Source organism: Notolabrus celidotus, chromosome 9 (genome assembly GCF_009762535.1).
Source record: "Notolabrus celidotus isolate fNotCel1 chromosome 9, fNotCel1.pri, whole genome shotgun sequence".
NCBI classification, from domain to species: domain Eukaryota; kingdom Metazoa; phylum Chordata; class Actinopteri; order Labriformes; family Labridae; genus Notolabrus; species Notolabrus celidotus.
The window spans coordinates 26,040,577-26,060,260 of record NC_048280.1 but is presented as its reverse complement, the minus strand read 5'-3'; the positions used below and the strand labels follow the sequence as shown (position 1 = coordinate 26,060,260).

Here is a 19,684-nt window from a genome sequence, read left to right as displayed (position 1 = left end):
GAAATGCGGAACTCAACCAGGCAGAGTGTGACGTAAAGAGGGGCGGAGTTTGAGCCTACTAGCCAACAGCTATGTGTTCCCGTCCGGGAGTCAAGTCAGTCATGTCCTTATTTAATAAAAACTTGTAATCTTAATATCTTCTGAACCGTCGCGCTATAAAAAAATTCATCACCCCATACAGTGTGTGCCGATAGAGAAATTAGCTACGTAGGCTCAAGCCGTTTTTTGAACCAGGCTGTAAACATGTTTATTTCTGCTGTAAAGATCATCTTTTTTGAATTGGTGTCTATGTGGTTTCCGGTGTTTCTACAGCCAGCCTCAAGCAGATTCTCAATGAATTGCAGTTTATAACACTTCCACATGGGCTTCATACTTTGAGACCAGAGGCTGCCACTTGGTTAAATCTAGAGAAAAATCTATGGCTAAAAACAAGGAGACGCATTTACTTGTGTTGTGTGAGGCATTGCTCAATAAAGCACAAGTAAAGCCTTATTTAATTAGTATTGGGCATGCTATATTTGTTGAAAATGAGAGCAAGACACAAACTGTCTCATTAGTTGCACATATTATTTTCAACATTTCCATATTCATACAGTAATCTTTTGCACATTTTATTCAAAATGATGCACATTACATCTTCTTAGTTTAAAAATCTATACAGATTACATTAGTATGTACTCTTAATTCCTATTTCATATTGACACCTTAGATATTACATGTATGACTCTTTGAACAACAACACTTGATCCTTGTCTTTCTTTGTTTTGACTAACACAGCATAATGAGAAAATTTACATGTCCATAAACCTGCATCTGATTCTGACTCTGAGAAGTTAACATGTTACCAATCAGGGTGAGTGTCTCTCTGTTTAATTGGTTACTTCTGTTCTCATGTCTGTTGCAGTTGTTTGCCAATTGGTGAACCAGTGTGATCCCCTGTTTATTGCTTTTTGGTAAAGAGCCTGGGGGGTTTTCTGGATTGCTGCGGAAGTAATTAACAGAGATGGAGGAGTGGCAGAAGAAAGATTCCAAGTAAAATGATTACTGACTCCCCAGTATCAGACAGTTTTATTTTCTTCTCTATGGCATCTTTTTTTTGTTTCTTCTTAATCTTATCTTGGAGTACAGAATACCTTTTTAGATCCCATGGGACTCTGCTGTTAGTATTCCCATACACACATTAGTCTGCACTTTGCTCTGAATGCAGAGGGGAATGATTTCTTTTCCCTCTCGGTTTCCAGTGCGCCTGCTTGACTGGGAACATAAGGTTAACCCTGAAGAGCTGCCCACAAAAAGGCGATTATACCTCTGTGTTTGACTGTTTCCTATAAATGATCTATGAGAATCCAGATCTTCCATCTAAATCTAACCCATGTACACCTAGTGTTATTTCTTGGCTCATAGCTTAATCACGGCTCTTTTATTTTCATTTAGCATTCACCTCTTATTCAGTTTTACTTTCTTAGCATCAAAGTTGCATTTAATTTGAACAGTGATGTGTTGCAAAAACCAGATGCTCAGAAAAGAAACAGAGACAGGTTGATTCCTCCAGGGGAGAGAGAAAAAAGGAGAAGAGAAACATGTTCTCACTCTCAGTAAAATCCAGTTTGCAACAGGGTCTTACTAACACAAGAGCTTCATTGTGTAGTTTATTACACATGTTATGAATGGAGACCAATCACAAGTCTTTGGGCTATATTTTACATTTTGGCTCAGAGGAGTGTAGTTGGATTTCTAGGTGGAATCGGAGTGTGAAAATCGTGCCGTTCTCTTTCTGCCAGTCCATGTCGTCCTGACAGGTTTGACAAAGGGAGCTGCTAGCAAACAGACTTGACAACAAGTGCCGATGACGGCCATACAAATTAAAGATGACTTATGATGAAGTATTGTGGTCGGAGAGGCAGGGCAGAAAGTAGCAGGACTTCATTTGTGTCAGAGTTGCAATGATGGTAATGAATTCCTGCGGTTTGGTCGGACTCGGTGCCAAGATCTTGAAATTCATGCAGTGAAGATCCTGCGTGTAGATTCTGAATACACAACTGATGTATTTATTTTTACTTCTTTTTTCCTCTACTTGAATCTTTTTTCGATTTTATGTCCTTGTCAATTTAGTAGATATTGTGCTATATTTGGTCGCAGCTTTGACCACAATTTTCAAGCCCATTCTCCGCAGATAAGGTTCTAAGGCAATGGAGGCTGATCATTTTATCCATACAGTAAATGACCTTTTATTGAGAATGTCAATAGGAGGATCTGGTTACCTATGTTGAGGCAGGGAGAGGAACTTAATTGCTCCCAGCGAGTGCAGTCTGAGGACTTGATTAGACCTTGAACCACTTCTCATGTTTTTCATTTGTGTGGTGACGACCTTCCTCCTGACTGAAATCAGCCCCGGCTCATTCCATGTCCGCCGCTCTCTGGAGATTCATGCCCCAGTGACTCCAACTGACTGCTGACTTCATTCTGGGGAGGGAAAAAAAAAGACTGCTCACTCTTTAGAAAGCAGAGAGTTCATTATATTTAGTCTGAAAAAAACTACTTTATTATTTAGCTCATAACCAGCAGCATACAGATACAATCTAAGTACAATGCAGGGGCTTAAATTACCTAAAACCCTAACCTAATTTAGTACAGCTTGCCTTTTTTTCAACTAAATAAAAATCGCAGTTAATCCAGAAACTGGATCAACCAAACATGCATGGCATCTGTTGACAGTTTATGATTCTTGCTTTTAACTGAAAGCACAATTGAATTTACATATCCTCCTAATGATTTAGTAAAGCGACGGCATCAACATGTTTTTAAAAGCCGGTTCTGCTATTTTTATTAGATCAAGGAACAACAGCCTTCGAAAAGAGAGAGAAAAAAAAAGCGGAAATCACAATTATAGCGCTCAACTGACCCACCTGCCATTAGCAAGATGAATTAGCTGGGTCCATGCTAGTGACAACAGCTACAGAGGGAAAATGATCCTGGTGCCTCACAGACCTGGGCTCCCAGACACCACCAGGAAGCAGACAGGGGCCACACGGACCCCAGAGACCCCGAGTGAGAGAGAGGGAGGGAGAGAAAGAGAGAGGGAAATAAACAAGATAAACACATTTACTAAGGCTGTGATTGTGTGGAAGAGTGATCAGGCTTTACTTCTTGTGCAATAAAATAAATTATGCAGCACGGTGGTAAGGATTGTAGCACAGTTTCCACTCAGGTTAAAATGCTCTCCATGGTGATTCTTTGAGCACTTTGAGGCTTATTGCAGAGGAATGTGGAAATGTATCAGAGGTTTTAGTGCATGTGAATGTACAGCCTGTTTTTATGAGTGTCACTTCTTGGTTTGCTGTAAAGCTTACAATGATGTTTTGCTCTGGATTGATCCCAAAAGCCAATTTTTGACCATGAAAAGGTTGCTTTATTTCAATGTGGTGCTTTTCACAACAGGAAGATGCTATCTGGTTGTGAAACAGCTGATCGGCGTGTATCCGTGCTCATGCAGCGGAAGAACGCCGGTCTGCGAGATGCGTCTGAAAATAGTGCCAAAACAAAGGGGGTTTCTGACGGCAAACTGAATAGCTCCAATTTTTTCTATTGGTTCATGCATTTGCACCATGATGAGTGCCTGGACCATATTTTCTCAACTTTAGCGTAATTACGCAAAATAGGCGGCAAAGAAAATAGCCTAGCTTGCTGGCCGGTCCTCTGGGAATTTTCTCATTAAAGGGAAAGAGCTCACCGGCACGCATTGTGGCTAGCAGGAGCGTACTGTAGTGTACCAGGCATAGTGTACTGTAAGTCATACAACCCCTGTTCAAAAAAACTGAAATATCCCTTTAAGAGGTGTTCTAAAGCCCAAAGATGGCGGTTGCCAAATTGGTCAACTACGACGAAGGCCAAGAGGTGGGTTTTTGGCTTCCTGGCAAACAGCATCCTGCCTGTCAATCAAGTTAGCCACACCTCTAAATATGCCTGTAAGCGTTAAATAAACAAGGCATTAAAAAAATTTGTAATCTTAATATCTTCGAATTGGATATGTTATAAAAGCATTCACCCCATGTACAGCGTGTACAAAGAGAGAAAAGTGCAATTCCAACCAAACCATTTTTTGTACCAGACTGTAAACAATTGACATTTTATTCAATTGACATTTTAGTATGAGCTTCAATGGGCTCTTCTTGGCTTTTGCAGCTAGCCTTAAGTGGACACTTAAGGAATTGCAGTTTTAGTAAAATCACATTGGCTTCATTTTTCAGCATCAAAGGTTGCTGCTTCCCATGATGCAGTTGGATCATACTGTATTCCATTATGCCAGGCAAGTTTGTTGGCTGAACATTTCTGTCTCCCAAACCTATTAGAAACAAATAGCTTCTATGACTATATCAGGATAATCTTTAAACTAAGTCTACAGTGTGTAGATATACAAACATAGAAGCAGACATTTGAAACAAACATAGAGTGGAATCTTGGAAAATGTATAGGGAAATTGAATCTACATCTTTAGTGTTTTATGGCTTTATTGCCCCCCCCCCCAAAAAAAAAACCAATATGTATGCTGGCTTTAAAGTGGGCAGGGCTAATCCATAGACCTCTGCACTGGCTTCATTTTCCAGCACCAGAGGTTGCTGCTTGGTCTAATCACATACCTTTTAGTCACATGCTGTATTAATATGTTCAGAAGTATAAAGCAACATGACTTGAGTTCATAAAATCACTCTGTAAAGTATAAGCAAACACTTATTTAAGGTGTGGTCCACAGTCTTGTATTTATAAAAGCAGTTTGTCATGTCTAAAATCAGTTTACATGCCTGTTACTTGCTGATGTGTGTCAGGGATTGTTATGAAGTTCAGATGTGCACTCTGAAGTGTTGTGGAGGAAGCTGCCTAGGGGTTGTTTTTTTGCACATCACTGCATTAACAGTGACAAGAAGTCTGAAAGTCGTGATCGTAAATCTGTTGTAATGAAACAATAAATGCATTCTCGCCTTAACACGTTTCCTCTTTGTGATCTCAAGTGGTCAATATCTTTATGCTCGTCAGGTTTGATGGCCAGGGGTGCTAGGATGACTGATGGCATGTTAAATATGACATCATGCCAGTGGGCAGCTTTTTCAAGCGCTGCACCAGTGAGGTCACTGGTCTCCTAATGACTTCCTCGGGGTCCGGGGCCGGCCTCTTTTCTCTGCAGCCTGAAGTCTCCCCATCCTCCCTGTACATGGCTGTCAACACTTAGCAATAGCCTTTCTCCTCCTTGTTACTAATCAATACAATTTCAATCGATGGAATGAAAAAATAGAAGTTTGTATTTATGAAGTAATGCTTAGCTTTAAGAGTTTGAGTGTAAAAACAATATATATGCTTTTATTTTGTTAATGGTGCATTGATTATGTATCCTGGTGGCTTCTACAGGATTACCCGTTCAATTCAGGTCCCTGTAGGAGAAAACTGTGATGGTGTTCTGGCTAAAACTGTGGTTGCTGGACAAATATGTCCTCGGTACATGCGCCTCACATCTGTATTTGTTCTGCTCTGAATCATAGGTGGCCCAAAGCTGTCTTGATAAATAGCTACTCCAGGCAAGTATGGTGTATGCTCCCTGACACTATAGGTCACATAACCTTGTTGTCGGGACTAAGACTAATGCAATGTGAAGTGTCAAGTTATTATACTGAAACTAGACTGTGGAGCGGAACCTGAGCCACTGCCGTGATAGCAAGTAGGTGAAACAAGGCAAGGTGAATGTAAAAAGGTCATAAAAGGAGGAGACACTGAGCAAATGAGAGGGTGAGGGAGGGAAAATATGCGACACTAAGTGGCTCTTGTTGGTAGTGAAAAGGGGCACTGAGGTTCTCCTCGGTAGTCGACGTAAATCATAATTGGCTGCTCCGAGCCGGAGCGATGCAACACAACACAATGCTGACGTGGTGTAGTCGCACATGATGCCAGAAAGGGAATGTGTTTGTTTATTTCAGGAGAACTAAATAATGCAGTAATAATCCTCCTCACCGTGTCTCCTGAGCAAATGCCTCAGCACCTGTCAAGAATTTGCAGTATGTTGTCTATTGAGAGAGTAGCAAGGAGAAAACATGTTATTATTACAAAGCCGAGTAAACTAAAGTAATTGTCTGCAGATGGCAAAAACAAGCCACAGCTGTTAATACAGTGTGAAACATAAGATATGAAATATAAATGCAGCAGCGAGGGACTGAGAACAAACTGCATCAGACCAAAAGCTAATGACTTCCCATTACACAATGTAGCCTATAACCACACTGCACAAGACAGTGCACTGAGGAGGGAGGATGTGCTGCAAAAATTTGCCATTATTTTAAGTAATTACCAGAATTAAAGCAGCTGGGTGCTAAATTTTAGGTACGGAGATAATTCAGTAAAATTAACATTTTTACCGTCATGAAATACAGTGAGACGCTGTCGCTGCTTCATCGTGTATATTTATACTATGCTGTGTACCCTGAAAAATAATAATAATAATAAAAACAAGGCTAGTTTTGTTGATACCACTTAAATAACTGTCCTCTAGGTATCTAATAATTCTACCATAGGTTAGCTTAGCTTAGCATGAATATTGTATATGTGACTATTAAAGGATAATACAATTATTGTGCTTTACACATTAAAGATAATAACATATTTGGTGTCTTAACAGATGTTGAATTGAGTCATAAGATTTGATTGGACCCTATGAGGCATCACTACAATCATTGTTAAAGTATAACATGCTAAACATAGTAAAATGTCAGTCTTTTGTATCAGTGTTGACTTAATCTATATTATTAAAACTTAAACTGCAGTAGAGCTGATCAGTAATCTGCAAAAAACCTGATAACCTGAGACAACTTGCCTCAGTGGAAATCATTTTGTTTTCATGATTCAACTTAAGTTGTCACTCAGGAAACACCAACTTCTTTCTCTTGTTATTATTTCTACAAAAACTGTCAGGCAAGTTTTCATTTTACACCGAGTAATTTGGCTGTTTTCACTCAATATGTTTAGAGTGTCTGAATGTGCTTGGATGTCATGTTGAGTAAGTTAAAGTTAAGAAGAGAAGAGTTTTGTTTACGTGTGTGTGTGTGTGTGTGTGTGTGTGTGTGTGTGTGTGTGTGTGTGTACATGTGTGTAGTTGTGTTGAATGCACCCTTGTTTAGTCTGAACTGTGAATTCAAAATGATAAACACAGTTAACTTTACAGTGTGTTGAATGCACTTCAGTGTGTCTGAGTGATTAGTGAGAGTAAGCTTCTTTATGCGTAACAATGATTAAAGAAAGTTAAATTAAAGCTCATGTGAGGAGTTTTTAGCTAGTTATGGAACAGTCTCAAATTAACACTGATGCCTCTACATGTACTAGAAAAGCAAAAGTGACCAGATGCTTGAAGACTTATTATTTCTATATAGTTACATACAGATGAGGCTGTGAATAGCACCCTTTTTAAACAGCCTTTTTTTGTTTTTACATGGTATAGATTCTCAGTGAGACTGTTAAAAGACATCAGGATGTGGCTTTCGTCAGAAAACACTACTTGCACATGTACAGAACAAAATCAGCAGAGTACCCCTTTGTTTACAGGGAGCGCTTAAATCAAAAGAGAGTTCCTCACAGCAGCTTTAAGTGTTGTAGTATTTAAACGTTGTGTGCACTTGCCAAGCTCTACCATCCTTACTCTTCCTTTGTGACTGTAAAATAGACTCAACCTGAGTTGTTCATGATGAAACATACAGTGGGGCAAAAAAGTATTTAGTCAGCCACTGATTTTGCAAGTTCTCCTACTTAGAAAGATGAGAGAGGTCTGTAATTTTCATCAGAGGTACACTTCAACTATGAGAGACAAAATAAGAAAAAAAAATCCAGGTAATCACATTGTAGGATTTTTAAAGAATGTATTTGTAAACTATGGTGGAAAATAAGTATTTGGTCACCCACAAACAAGCAAGATTTCTGGCTCTCACAGACCTGTAACTTCTTCTTTAAGAAGCTCTTCTGTCCTCCACTCGTTACCTGTATTAATGGCACCTGTTTGAACTCGTTCTCTGTATAAAAGACACCTGTCCACAGCCTCAAACAGTCAGACTCCAAACTCAACCATGGCCAAGACCAAAGAGCTGTCGAAGGACACCAAGAAGAAAATTGTGGACCTGCACCAGGCTGGGAAGAGTGAATCTGCAATAGGCAAGCAGGTTGGTGTGAATAAATCAACTGTGGGAGCAATTGTAAGAAAATTGAAGACATACAAGACCATTGATAATCTCCCTTGCTCTGGAGCCCCACGCGAAGTCTCATCCCGTGGGGTCAAAATGATCATGAGAACGGTGAGCAAAATCCCAGAACTACATGGAGGGACCTGATGAATGACCTGCAGAGAGCTGGGACCAAAGTAACAAAGGCTACCATCAGTAACACACTATGCCGAGAGGGACTCAAATCCTGCAACACCAGGCGTGTCCCCCTGCTTAAGCCAGTACATGTCCAGGCCCGTCTGAAGTTTGCCAGTGAGCATATGGATGATCCAGAAGAGGACTGGGAGAATATCATGTGGTCAGATGAAACCAAAATAGAACTTTTTGGTAAAAACTCAACTCGTCGTGTTTGGAGGAAGAAGAATGCTGAGTTACATCCCAAGAACACCATACCTACTGTGAAGCATGGGGGTGGAAACCTCATGCTTTGGGGCTGTTTTTCTGCAAAGGGGACAGGACGACTGATCTGTGTTAAGGGAAGAATGAACGGGGCCATGTATCGTGAGATTTTAGGCCAAAACCTCCTTCCATCAGTGAGAGCATTGAAGATGGAACTTGGCTGGGTCTTCCAGCATGACAATGATACCAAACACACCGCTCGGGCAACAAACGAGTGGCTCCGTAAAAAGCATTTCAAGGTCCTGGAGTGGCCTAGCCAGTCTCCAGACCACAACCCCATAGAAAATTTGTGGAGGGAGTTGAAAGTCCGTGTTGCCCAGCGACAGCCCCAAAACATCACTGCTCTAGATCTGCATGGAGGAATGGGCCAAAATACCAGCTACAGTGTGTGCAAACCTGGTGAAGACTTACAGGAAACGTTTGACCTCTGTCATTGCCAACAAAGGTTATGTTACAAAGCATTGAGTTGATTTTTTGTTATTGACCAAATACTTATTTTCCACCATAATTTACAAATAAATTCTTTAAAAATCCTACAATGTGATTTCCTGGATTTTTTTTTTCTCATTTTGTCTCTCATAGTTGAAGTGTACCTCTGATGAAAATTGCAGACCTCTCTCATCTTTCTAAGTGGGAGAACCTGAAAAATCAGTGGCTGACTAAATACTTTTTTGCCCCACTGTAACAGTATCACTGTCAACATTATTTCCACCCATTTTTCAAAAAGTTAACAAAGAATGAGTCATCATCAAACTGGGAGTTTGGCTGGGCCTACACTCTGCACACTGAGGCCAATTATGACGCAATTTCATAAATCAGCATAATGTAGCATAAATTCTACTTTCACAAAGCTTCTACAGTCTCAGTTTTTGTTGACACTTCAGAAAGGTGAGAACTGTACTTTCATTGTTAGAGCTATAATCCCTAGCTTCATCTTCCATCTGTGGGAGTTTTCAAAGGAGACTATATTGTCAGTGCTCTGTCCTGCTTGACTATCAGACCACTGTGTAAGCTGATATTGCACTACATTTAGACAATCACATAGGTCATGCCAAGCCTAACTTTCACCATGATCAACATTTTGTTAATTCTTCGTTTTATTACAAACTGAATGAAATTGGTCGTACAGAAAAAAGCAGCTTGGAAAATAACAGAAGATATTCTTCCACCACATGTAACACACTGCAACACAAATAACCACACACAGCCAGTAGATGGTTCTCACAGACAAAGAGACAGGCGATCACATATAGAAGCATCTTGTTAGTGTTAGCATGTGTTGCTTGAAGAAGGGCATTAAGTTATAGAATTAAATTCTGAACTCTCTCTATACTCTTAGAGATTTGGAGCTGCTGAAGCAGTAAACATTGATGAGGTTTTACAGTCAGGTTCATTCAGGTTATACACCTCAGATATAACTCTGACTGCAGAGTTTCATCAGTAGCTCTAAACGGCTCTACTTGCAGAAGCTTTTGATAATCTTTCCCAGCATGTTGTCGTCCTTCTTTAAATCCTCCTGCACGAGAGAGTGTAACAAACGATACATAACAAGCCATTTTATGTTTAGTTAGAAGAAAAACATCAGAGGAATGTAGTCACAAACATGTTGTCACTTTAGGTGGACCTGTCACTTTACACCTTTTCTAAAGCCTTTGAATGGATTTCGACTGTTGTCTGGGATACTTATTCAATGACCCATATGCCTAATCTTGGATAACAAATTGGTTCAGCTGCTTTATCTTTTTTCCAGAAGTTGACAACAGGATCATTTGTTTTTGGATGTCAGGATATATATCTTTGAAAGGAGAGAGAGAGAGAGAGAGAGAGAGAGAGAGAGAGAGAGAGAGAGAGAGAGAGAGAGAGAGAGAGAGAGAGAGAGAGAGGAGAGAGAGAGAGGAGAGAGAGAGAGAGAGAAGAAAGCCTGGACAGATTTTTACACAGGACATTTAATTTACATGTTATAGTAAAGATCTGTTAGCCACTTGGAGAATAACATGTAATCACTATGTGTCAGTATGATTGTTTTTCTGATGGATAAATATATAAATTCAAACATTTGTCCTAACATTACACATTTTAGTCTTTAATCCAGGGACAACATCTCACGAAACATGACAGAAGGATCTAGATTCTCTGAGTTTTTTTTTCTGATGTGTGATTTTTTTTTTTTGTCCACTGTAAGCAGTGTGAGCTCGCATGATCATTTTACATGCTAAAGCCAAAAGTTTACAGTTATACCCTTAATTCAGCACTTCTTTTACCTTCACTCTGTCAACCAAATTTTCCCATCAGCTTTTAAAGCTATGCAGTGATCCATGGAGGTGTTCAGTTTTGACCAAACATGACAGAGAAGTGCCCAGCTTGTATTATCCATAACTATTTTTAATTCTTTTTGTGAAAAGAAACCTGTGTTAAATTAATTTAAATCCATTTGACTTCATAGTTTTTGGGATAAACTGGAACAAAGACTTGTCTGTGTTTCCGTTTTCAAGATCTATTGAAAGAAACTTGTTCCATTTGTACAAACTGAACACAGACATGACTGTGGATATGAAGATTCATTTTAGAGGGTTGATTGATGTTTGAATAAAATGTGCCAAAATGTACATGAATGTTTCAAGGCTCAAGGTTCAAGGCAGTCTTTATGATCTGTGAGGGGCGATTTGTTTTGCAGTCACCAATAAAACATCCGACCATCAGGCCAATAATACATTTAACATAAAAGACACTGAAATAGATAAAAGTCCACCTGACAATGAATACAACATGTAAGGAAAAAATGATTAAAAAAAAAAACATAATTAACACCAGAACACAGATTTTCATTTTAAAAGCCAGTGTCAGCCAGCGCAGATGAGTTTTCAATTCTCTCTGTTCTGTATGCTGGCTGGCTGTATCCACAGCTGAGCCAAAAACAAAGCTTCTGAAAGTAAGCAAAAAAAAATAAATCTGTTCTATTTCCTTTTTAAAATGTTACATCACATTTAAATGAATGGTTGCTGTTCTCTAAAGCAGATTTGCCTGATTTGCTGCATTATTGTTAGTACTAAGTTACCCCCCCCCCCCCCCCACATTTTTTTTTTTTTAAACTTAGCTTTTCTTTAATTAAAATCTTTTATCGTAAGCAAGGTACACACTACAAGATAACCCATTCTCCCTTAATGACATTAGTCGTGATTGTCATGCCAGATTTTCCCGTAGTGTGAGTATGTTAAGAATGATTTTACTCTTTATCCACTCAGTATAAAATCATAGCTTCACTGATTTGAAATTGTTAATATCAAACATGTTCAATATTTATGATTAGATATCCTGTTGTGTGTTTGGAACCTCACACACAACCGGGACAGGACAGCTGAGAACTGACTTGTTGGCTTGTCACGTGGAATGAAACGATAGCCAATCAGGAAGCAAGCCGACTGATGAAGGACCCACAACAATTGATGTAACAGCTAGCCAAGCAGCAAACAACATTTAGCTTAAAGCCTACCCTGTTATCCACCATGTTTGGTTTCTCTACTGTCACATTTGACTTTGAGAGATTTTGTGCGATTTCAAGTTTTGCGTTTTGACTGGTTATTAAATGGAATCTGTCAGGGTGTGGTGAGCTGTGTTGGCCATCTTGTTGCACTCCACGCACTCTGGGAACTAAACTGTTAAAATCTGTTTATTACTTCATGTAGGGTCTCTCATATTTTCAACATCTGTTAAGGTTTTAAAAATCCTTTAATGTGGGCCAGACTTTAAATTGAGCACCAAGATGTTAAATGTTAGACAACAGATCATATTTTTAAGTTTTTTCTTAAAATACAAGCAGCATCAGTTTATGGATAAACATGTATGAGAAGTTAAAGTGGTGTATTATAACATACTTAATAGATATTAAGCTGTAAGAAGAATCATTGTAACACTGTGCTGTCAATGAAAACCTCTTTAAGTGGTAAACTTCCCTGTTATTCCCGGCACAGCAGGATGGAAACATTAGTCTGAGTGTTAAAGTGAAACTGGCACATGATCCACTTTCCAGCCCTGTGGCAGATTTTCAGGGTGCCAGGTGCCGTGTTTGCATTGTGTCATTGTTTAATACTCCTGCCTCTAAAACACACCTCCGTTATTAGTATGTTTGTAGGAATGACACACACACACACACACACACACACACACACACACACACACACACACACACACACACACACACACATCAACACATTTATTCCTCCAAAAATGAGCAATAAGTAGGAATGAATCCATTGGGGACCTTGTATGATCTGAAGCAGATGCTACACCTCTATAGACAGACACATATGAGAGCTTTTACCACATCAGTTTGATATAAGGGTACTTTAAACCTTTTGGGGCTTTATGCTGTATACTGTAAGTTGGAGCTTTATTTGCCTTAGTGGCTTATATTATAGTTTGAATTGGCTGTGTTATGAAGTGTGTAAGCTGAATGACAAGGGTCCGTTTCATGAACAAGTGCACTAATGGATTTAATAAAGTGTACTATAGATATTGATATATTTTTGTGCAGTTTTTTAAGCCAGTGATAAAGAGGACAAATATGAAGAGAGAGACATTTACAGCTGCTTTTTTCTGTTTTCTTTTTTTTCCAGATTTGGTGTCAGTGTATTTGAGCAGCACAAAGGCAGCCCTTGCTTGCTGACACGCGTCTGCTAAGAGGTAAGGCAAACATCTGTCTCCTGTCACAAGCCTTCACATGCCTGCTTCTGCCCAACAAGCTATGATAAGCCAGCATCGGTTCAGAGATGAGGCTACAATGTGATCCTAAAGCAATCTCCCGGCGCCAAAATGGGGGGAAATGAAATTGAAAATGAACTTGTAAAGATGTAAGGAGAGCTAGGATCAAATGTTAATTAACTCCACTGTTTTAAGCTCAAAGGCCACTCAGGACTCATCTCTTAATAGAAGTGAGAGCTGCTGCAGAGATCAGTGCAGGAAGTCTCTGCTCCATTATACTGCCGCTCACTAAATCAAACTACTGTAGTGTACGCTCAGGCTCAGGTCTCTGCCTGCATGAGCATCTCATGGAGAGTGCTCTAACAAAGAAAATCTTTATCTGGCATAGATTATGAAGAGGAAACAGAATAGTGTGTTAAACAGATCTATTGAAATGCACTGTTTTAACTGTGTAAATCCTTTACAAAGCACATTAGTCAGCTAAAATGCTCTTTCTTTTTAATTCACAGCCTATAGAAATGCATGTAATCCAAGATTGGCCTCACATTTTAAAAGTACAATTTTCACCTATGACCAGGGGATGTCCAGACTTTTAGAATAGGGTGGCCCAACACTCAAATGACACACATGACTGAATAACATTTATTTATCCTGTCTGCCTCTACTAATGATATCTTCATTAAAGACTAACAATAAAGTGTCACACAGATGATTAATTCCTCTATTTAGTTTTGTGACATTAAAAATAACACAACAGAGCTTCACAAAGAGATAACTTGAAAATTGCAGGCAAACACCTAAACACTATGAAAATGAATGTTTCAAGTATTTCTTCTAAAATGTTTGAGTACTAAAACACAAAGTGTCAATTTCATGGGCTCGCTGCAGCTGGTTTGAACACCAAAATAGTTTGTTTTTTAATGAAGTCACACCTCAGACAAGGCAAATAGCCAATCAGAGTTAAGGACTTGGGGGGTGACCAAGCTTTCCAGGGGGGCCCATACCACCCTTTGCAGTAACCCTGAATAAGCCCCTGCCTAATGCCTTGATTCAGACACTGCATTTTGTAAAGACAATCAGAGGGACATCTTAAAGTTTAAATGAGTCTACTGCAGGCTATATATATTATAAAACATTGTTGTGAATATACAGTGCTGTCAAAAGTAGTATTGCTGCATAATAGTAGTAGTAGTAGTAGTAATAATAATAATAATAATAATAATAATAATAATAATAATAATAATAATAATAATAATATTAATAATAATAATAATAATAATAATAATAATAATAATAATAATAATAATAATAAAAATAATAATAATATTTTTGTTTCAGTATACAACTCTACAAAATATAAAACCAACCTTTTAAAATCCTGACATTATACATCCTCAATAGATGAAATAAAAGTCACATGTAAGCTCTGTTTTAACACCTGTCAGCTAGATCGTGTCTTTTCCAATACACATCATGCACAACAAAAAAAATCCATACATAAAAGCACAATTCTAAAACAATTGCACCAATGTACACGGCCTGTAACGTGGCATAAGCCCATGTCTGTATTTTGTTTCAGTTCGTTGAAATCTCCTGTTGATACGATACAACTACATGATGCCTAAACTGTTATGTTTTGATGGAGCATCTTTTTTTATTCTCCATCTACATGAGTGTCTCCATGGGTCTGGTCTTTTATCTGTCTTCTTCTTCTTTGAAGGTTGGTGTGATTTTTCTGCAGTAAATAAGATTCAATGTGTGTTTTTGAACCAGTATAATACTCCTGATCATGATAGCTGTTTGCTCCGGTAAGTACAAAACATGTTCGGCTGCTGTAAATGAACTGATATCAGCTCTAACAATAGCCTGCTCTCTTGAATATCTCCCAAATCCCTTCTGATAGATTAGAATCTGCTGCTGTACACATATCCAGACTTTTCATCAGTAATTACAAGGTTCTTCATATTTCCTATTGACTCAGACTTCATTCATTCTTTCTTATTTTTATTCTGATGTTACATTACTCTGACTTCTAAAAGCAGCAATAATTTAAAGCATCTGAAGCAAAGAACGTTTCTGTGTGAACCTCCTCACAATTAGTAATTCATTTTGTCTGAGTGCGATGTGGATACAGCTTTGTACATTTAATAAACAACCTCTGTATTAAAATATAGTATAACACGGGTCTGTGAACAATGCACTATATGCTATAAATCACAGTGTGAAAAAAATACATTTTCTATTTAATTCAATATGAACTCTACCTTAATAATACAAATGATATCTTTCTCTAATTTAATTGGCGCTGGCTATGTGCATATTGCTAATATAACTCTGGATTTCCATATTTAATGATGCATGCTTTTCATGGTGAATTTTACTTAGAAAATGTCGTCCTTAATGAACCTTGGAAAAATCTCTAATAGGCATAATCTCAGAAAATGTAACTTCTTCATTTAAAAGGTTCTGAGACCAATTCTGCTGAGTGCAGTTCTTAAAATCCAATAGCTGAAGTCTTTGGGAGGCAAATGTATCTATTTGCAAAGGTAGAGTGAGCAAATAGATTGTAATCCACATGGCAGAGAAGTGCAGGACTGGTCTGCTTTTATAAGTCAGAAGAAAGTGTATGCATAAGCACACTGCATTTCTATTAAATAATAATCTTGTTAAACAATTGCTATGGAGTAAATTAACTTATGCTGATACACTAAATGTTGCATAGAAAAACTTGAAATGTTGCAGAATCACCCTTAATTTAATTATTGTTTACAGCCATTACAGAAAAATGCAGTGTTAGGCTATTATACTCCATAGAAAACAGCATCTCTATGTATGTATGAGACTTTGTGTGTGTGGTATCAGGATAAAGATATGATTTTCAGAAAAAGGTGTTCAGTGAAGTTCTGTACAGGTTGAGTGGACAAATCTACTCTCCTGAGACACCGTCTGTGCTTTGCGCTTGAATCAAACTCATGATCTGCAGTTAAATCTTTTTTTTCTCCTTTTTATCTAAACTTATGTCGACGTCAGAACAAATCACCCCTCAAACATGCACACACACAAGCAAAAGTTTCAAATGATCTTCACATACTGAGTGTTAATATTCTCCATTTGCTACAGAGTAACTGTGATATTTACTGAAGTCCAGGAGGGTGCATCAGTGAGAGACACAAACAGTGGACGTGAGCACAGGAGGAAGACAGGAATGAAGAACTCTCAGCAGAGAAAATGAGGATAAATGGATGTCAATCTCCATGTGGAATTGGTAACCAATGATCCATTAAGGCAGCCTTTCCACAACAGACAGACGAAATAGCCTGAATTAGAAGTGCCTGACATTTCAGTTAATTGCACTAACCATGTCAGCTCGACAGTAGCTGCAAACCAGGTTAAGTCTTTACCTTCAGCACAGTGTGACACAGGAGCTTAAATGTGCAGGGATAACTGCATGTCAATGAACAAGATATATCAAATATGAGGGAATTTGTATTAGATGAACACTTAATATTATGTTAAAAAGTGTTGTTAAAATGCACACGAGAGAATTTATAGGAAGTCCCAGATGTCAAAGCGTAACGTAAAGGAATGTGAAGTTTGTAAAAGAGTCCGAACAAACATAAAGGGCACAACCTGCTGTCATGAAAGCAAAAGGTTTATTCATGTTCGAAATCACACAACTACCACAAGGAAGACTTTTCAGTCCAGGGTGTAGTCTGGTTAGAAAGTAACACTAAACATCTTTAATACATTAGAATCACTGCCACAAATCATTTGTCATGACTTTTCAGTTTCAGAATCACATACAATAGAAAAAAGAGAAAAACAAGTTCTGCACCCTGTTGAACAGAGCTGAAAATGTACAGTTCTGAATACTGAAACCTCTATGCATTACACTTTTTATAGTGATTTTTTCTTTTCCTTTTTTGCATGATTTAGTAACAAGATGAGCAACATTCAAAATGTTTTTTTTCTTCTTCAGTATTTACAACAGTTTCACTGTTTGGTGTTAATTTATCAACAATGTTCATCGCACCCCCCTCGTAAAAGCCACCAACATACAACTTCTTCATCCCCTCCCCTCCCCTCCCCCTCCCCCATCCATTTTTCATGGTATTAATATTATCATTTTCATTTTTTTTATTTTTGTCATTTTAAGTCGCTGTGCAGCCACAGCGTTTTATTAAAAGATTAAAATATACATTAGATTACATAGAGAATGAAGAGTTTACAGTGTTACAAGATGGCGTCAAATGAACTACATAGAAACATTAAATAAGGGCAAAAGAAAGAATGGTGGCCATGTTGTTTAGAGGTAGTAAGTGAGCACTCTAAGCTACAGAAATGTCAGAAATAATTGGTGTATGATTTTGAATGAGGTAATAAAGCTGTGTATTGATTGGTGGGATGTATAATTACTCTTAAGCTATATTATGTACAACTTTTCCTGTGTAACGGGCCGGCTCCTGCACGCTGTGACGGGATGATCTACTGTTGGAGGGGAGGGGGGGATTTGTTTGATAAGCAATACAAAAAAATGTTTACATATGTACATACTAAACATCAAATTATAAAATATGGAATGGTGTCATGTTAAAGTCAAGCAATCAATCACACTCCTTTATGTTGCAGACTTTGAATAGTGATTTCCTTCGACTAATGTATACAGCTGTAAGGCAAAAATAAATCTTGAAAGGAACTACAAAGCTGCCATTGAGCTGTCAGCGGTAGCATTGTTGAGTTGCTGGACAAGATTGCGAGCACATTACAGTCAAAGAAACAGCTGCTTTAATCTATGTATCGTATGAACTGAATGAGAACCCAATTATGGAAGTGGCAAGCGGTAATTAAATCAGAAATCAAACAAATTAAAACGCCATAAAAGAACACTGAACAGAGTGTCATCCAGTATCGAAAGTCCATATCCTGAAAGTTTACCGAGCATCATCTGTTTTCTGTTTGTACATGTGTGTGCTTACCCTACGACAAACAAATAATGATGGTTACAGTTTTTCATGAGGACAGAAAGAAACCACTGAACAATCAGGGAACACTTAATGTCGGATGATGTCAAATTGTCTGTAATTTGGGTGAAATTTTGAAGATACATGGAAACAAATCAGCCTTGAAAAGTCTTTTGTTGTTGTTAAAAGAGTCCATTTTCCCAGCTGGAGGCAAAGATGCATTAATAGCGGATCAATTCGAGGTATCAGAGTGCACACTTCCTGGTCCTCCTGTTGGAGATATTACAGAAGACGGAGTCGTTGCATCTTGCCACCCTCCATTAGCCTGGGACACAAATAGGAAAAGGTTGAGATTACAATCACACTCTCTGCAACACGATCTGCCTGCATTTTCACTCCTAAAATGTAACACAACACTCCAAAAATGGAAACGAGACATGGATGCTGGTTGTGTCAGCTGACATCAAACTGTCCCACACACTCTGCTGCTGTGTGATTAGTCCTTTGCGTTACAGTAGCATCAGCAAAGACACTCTCAGAAACAAATTTGTCTTGTGTCCCGACCAATGGGAGCTCTTCCTGAAATCAGCGTCTAAGCAGATTTCTGCAGCGGCCGACAGCTTGTCGCTACATATTCTGCTGTCAGTCAGGAAGAGGGAGGGCTCGGGCCGGGTGAGGTGGGGAGAGCTGAGTGGAAGTGACAGGGCAGGGCCTCTCCCAGAGAGCCAGTCTTAGCCAGCCTGACTTTGCTTCGCTCCAGGCATGACCTAGCCTTTACTGGATCCCTCTACGTCACCGCCAACAAAGCTAAAGGTTAGGCTATGCTAATTCATCTATAAGGCACATTCAGGACTGTAGCAACAAAACAGGAGCTCTGGGATGATTCAGAATATGTTATTACTGTCTTCGTCTTGTGTTCTGGTTCTCTCTTTTCATGTGTCGAGGCTGTTCAGTGCCGTCAGTTGCTGTTTTAGTGAGGATCATACTGAGCCGTGCTGAGCCAGTGGGTACAGGTCTGCACTGTGCATGGAAGTGAGAAACCTTGTGAGAAAGTGAAAAACACTTGATCCTGGTAGGAGCTGACATGTCTAAAGAGCTTATAGCAACACGGCTTCAGCAAAGCCAAAATGACACCAAAAGCAGTGAACGCTGGCGTCAGCCCCCACCATTTGTTTACATAGAATGTGTTAATTTTTCTCCGCAGAAAAACACTTTCCTTTTCATTTTCAGTAACACTGCTGTGAATGTAACGCCTTATTTCTGATGCTAAAGCTTTAAATAATATTAGGCTGTGAATATGCGCGTATTATACCCAACAGGCATGACAATATGAAGGGAGCAAACACTGAAGCTCTGATATAGTGCAGAGAAAGCTGTCTG

The 19,684-nt window shown here is 38.8% G+C and overlaps 1 protein-coding gene and 1 long non-coding RNA gene across 11 annotated transcripts in view; one reads left to right on the top strand and one right to left on the bottom strand.

Moving 5' to 3' along the window:
- The window catches only part of LOC117819248, a 139,376-nt gene that overhangs the window by 117,088 nt on the left and 2,604 nt on the right, over positions 1-19,684 (top strand). For 3 of the 4 annotated variants that reach the window (XR_004632494.1, XR_004632495.1, XR_004632492.1), the window contains one exon: positions 13,259-13,325. This is a non-coding gene — a long non-coding RNA (uncharacterized LOC117819248). Of the gene's footprint in view, positions 1-13,258; positions 13,326-16,463; positions 16,609-19,684 lie in introns of all 4 variants that reach the window. The other variant, XR_004632493.1, reaches the window with a different exon arrangement.
- The window catches only part of pbx3b (pre-B-cell leukemia homeobox 3b), a 60,268-nt gene continuing 57,561 nt past the window's right edge, over positions 16,978-19,684 (bottom strand). For 4 of the 7 annotated variants that reach the window (XM_034692520.1, XM_034692516.1, XM_034692518.1 and 1 more), the window contains one exon: positions 16,978-18,629. Coding sequence is in view for 3 of the 7 variants with exons in the window: in XM_034692516.1 (XP_034548407.1) it covers positions 18,537-18,629 (93 nt within the window). In the remaining 4 variants the exon portion in view is untranslated. The remainder of the gene's footprint in view (positions 18,630-19,684) is intronic. The other 3 variants (XM_034692515.1, XM_034692517.1, XM_034692519.1) reach the window with 2 other exon arrangements.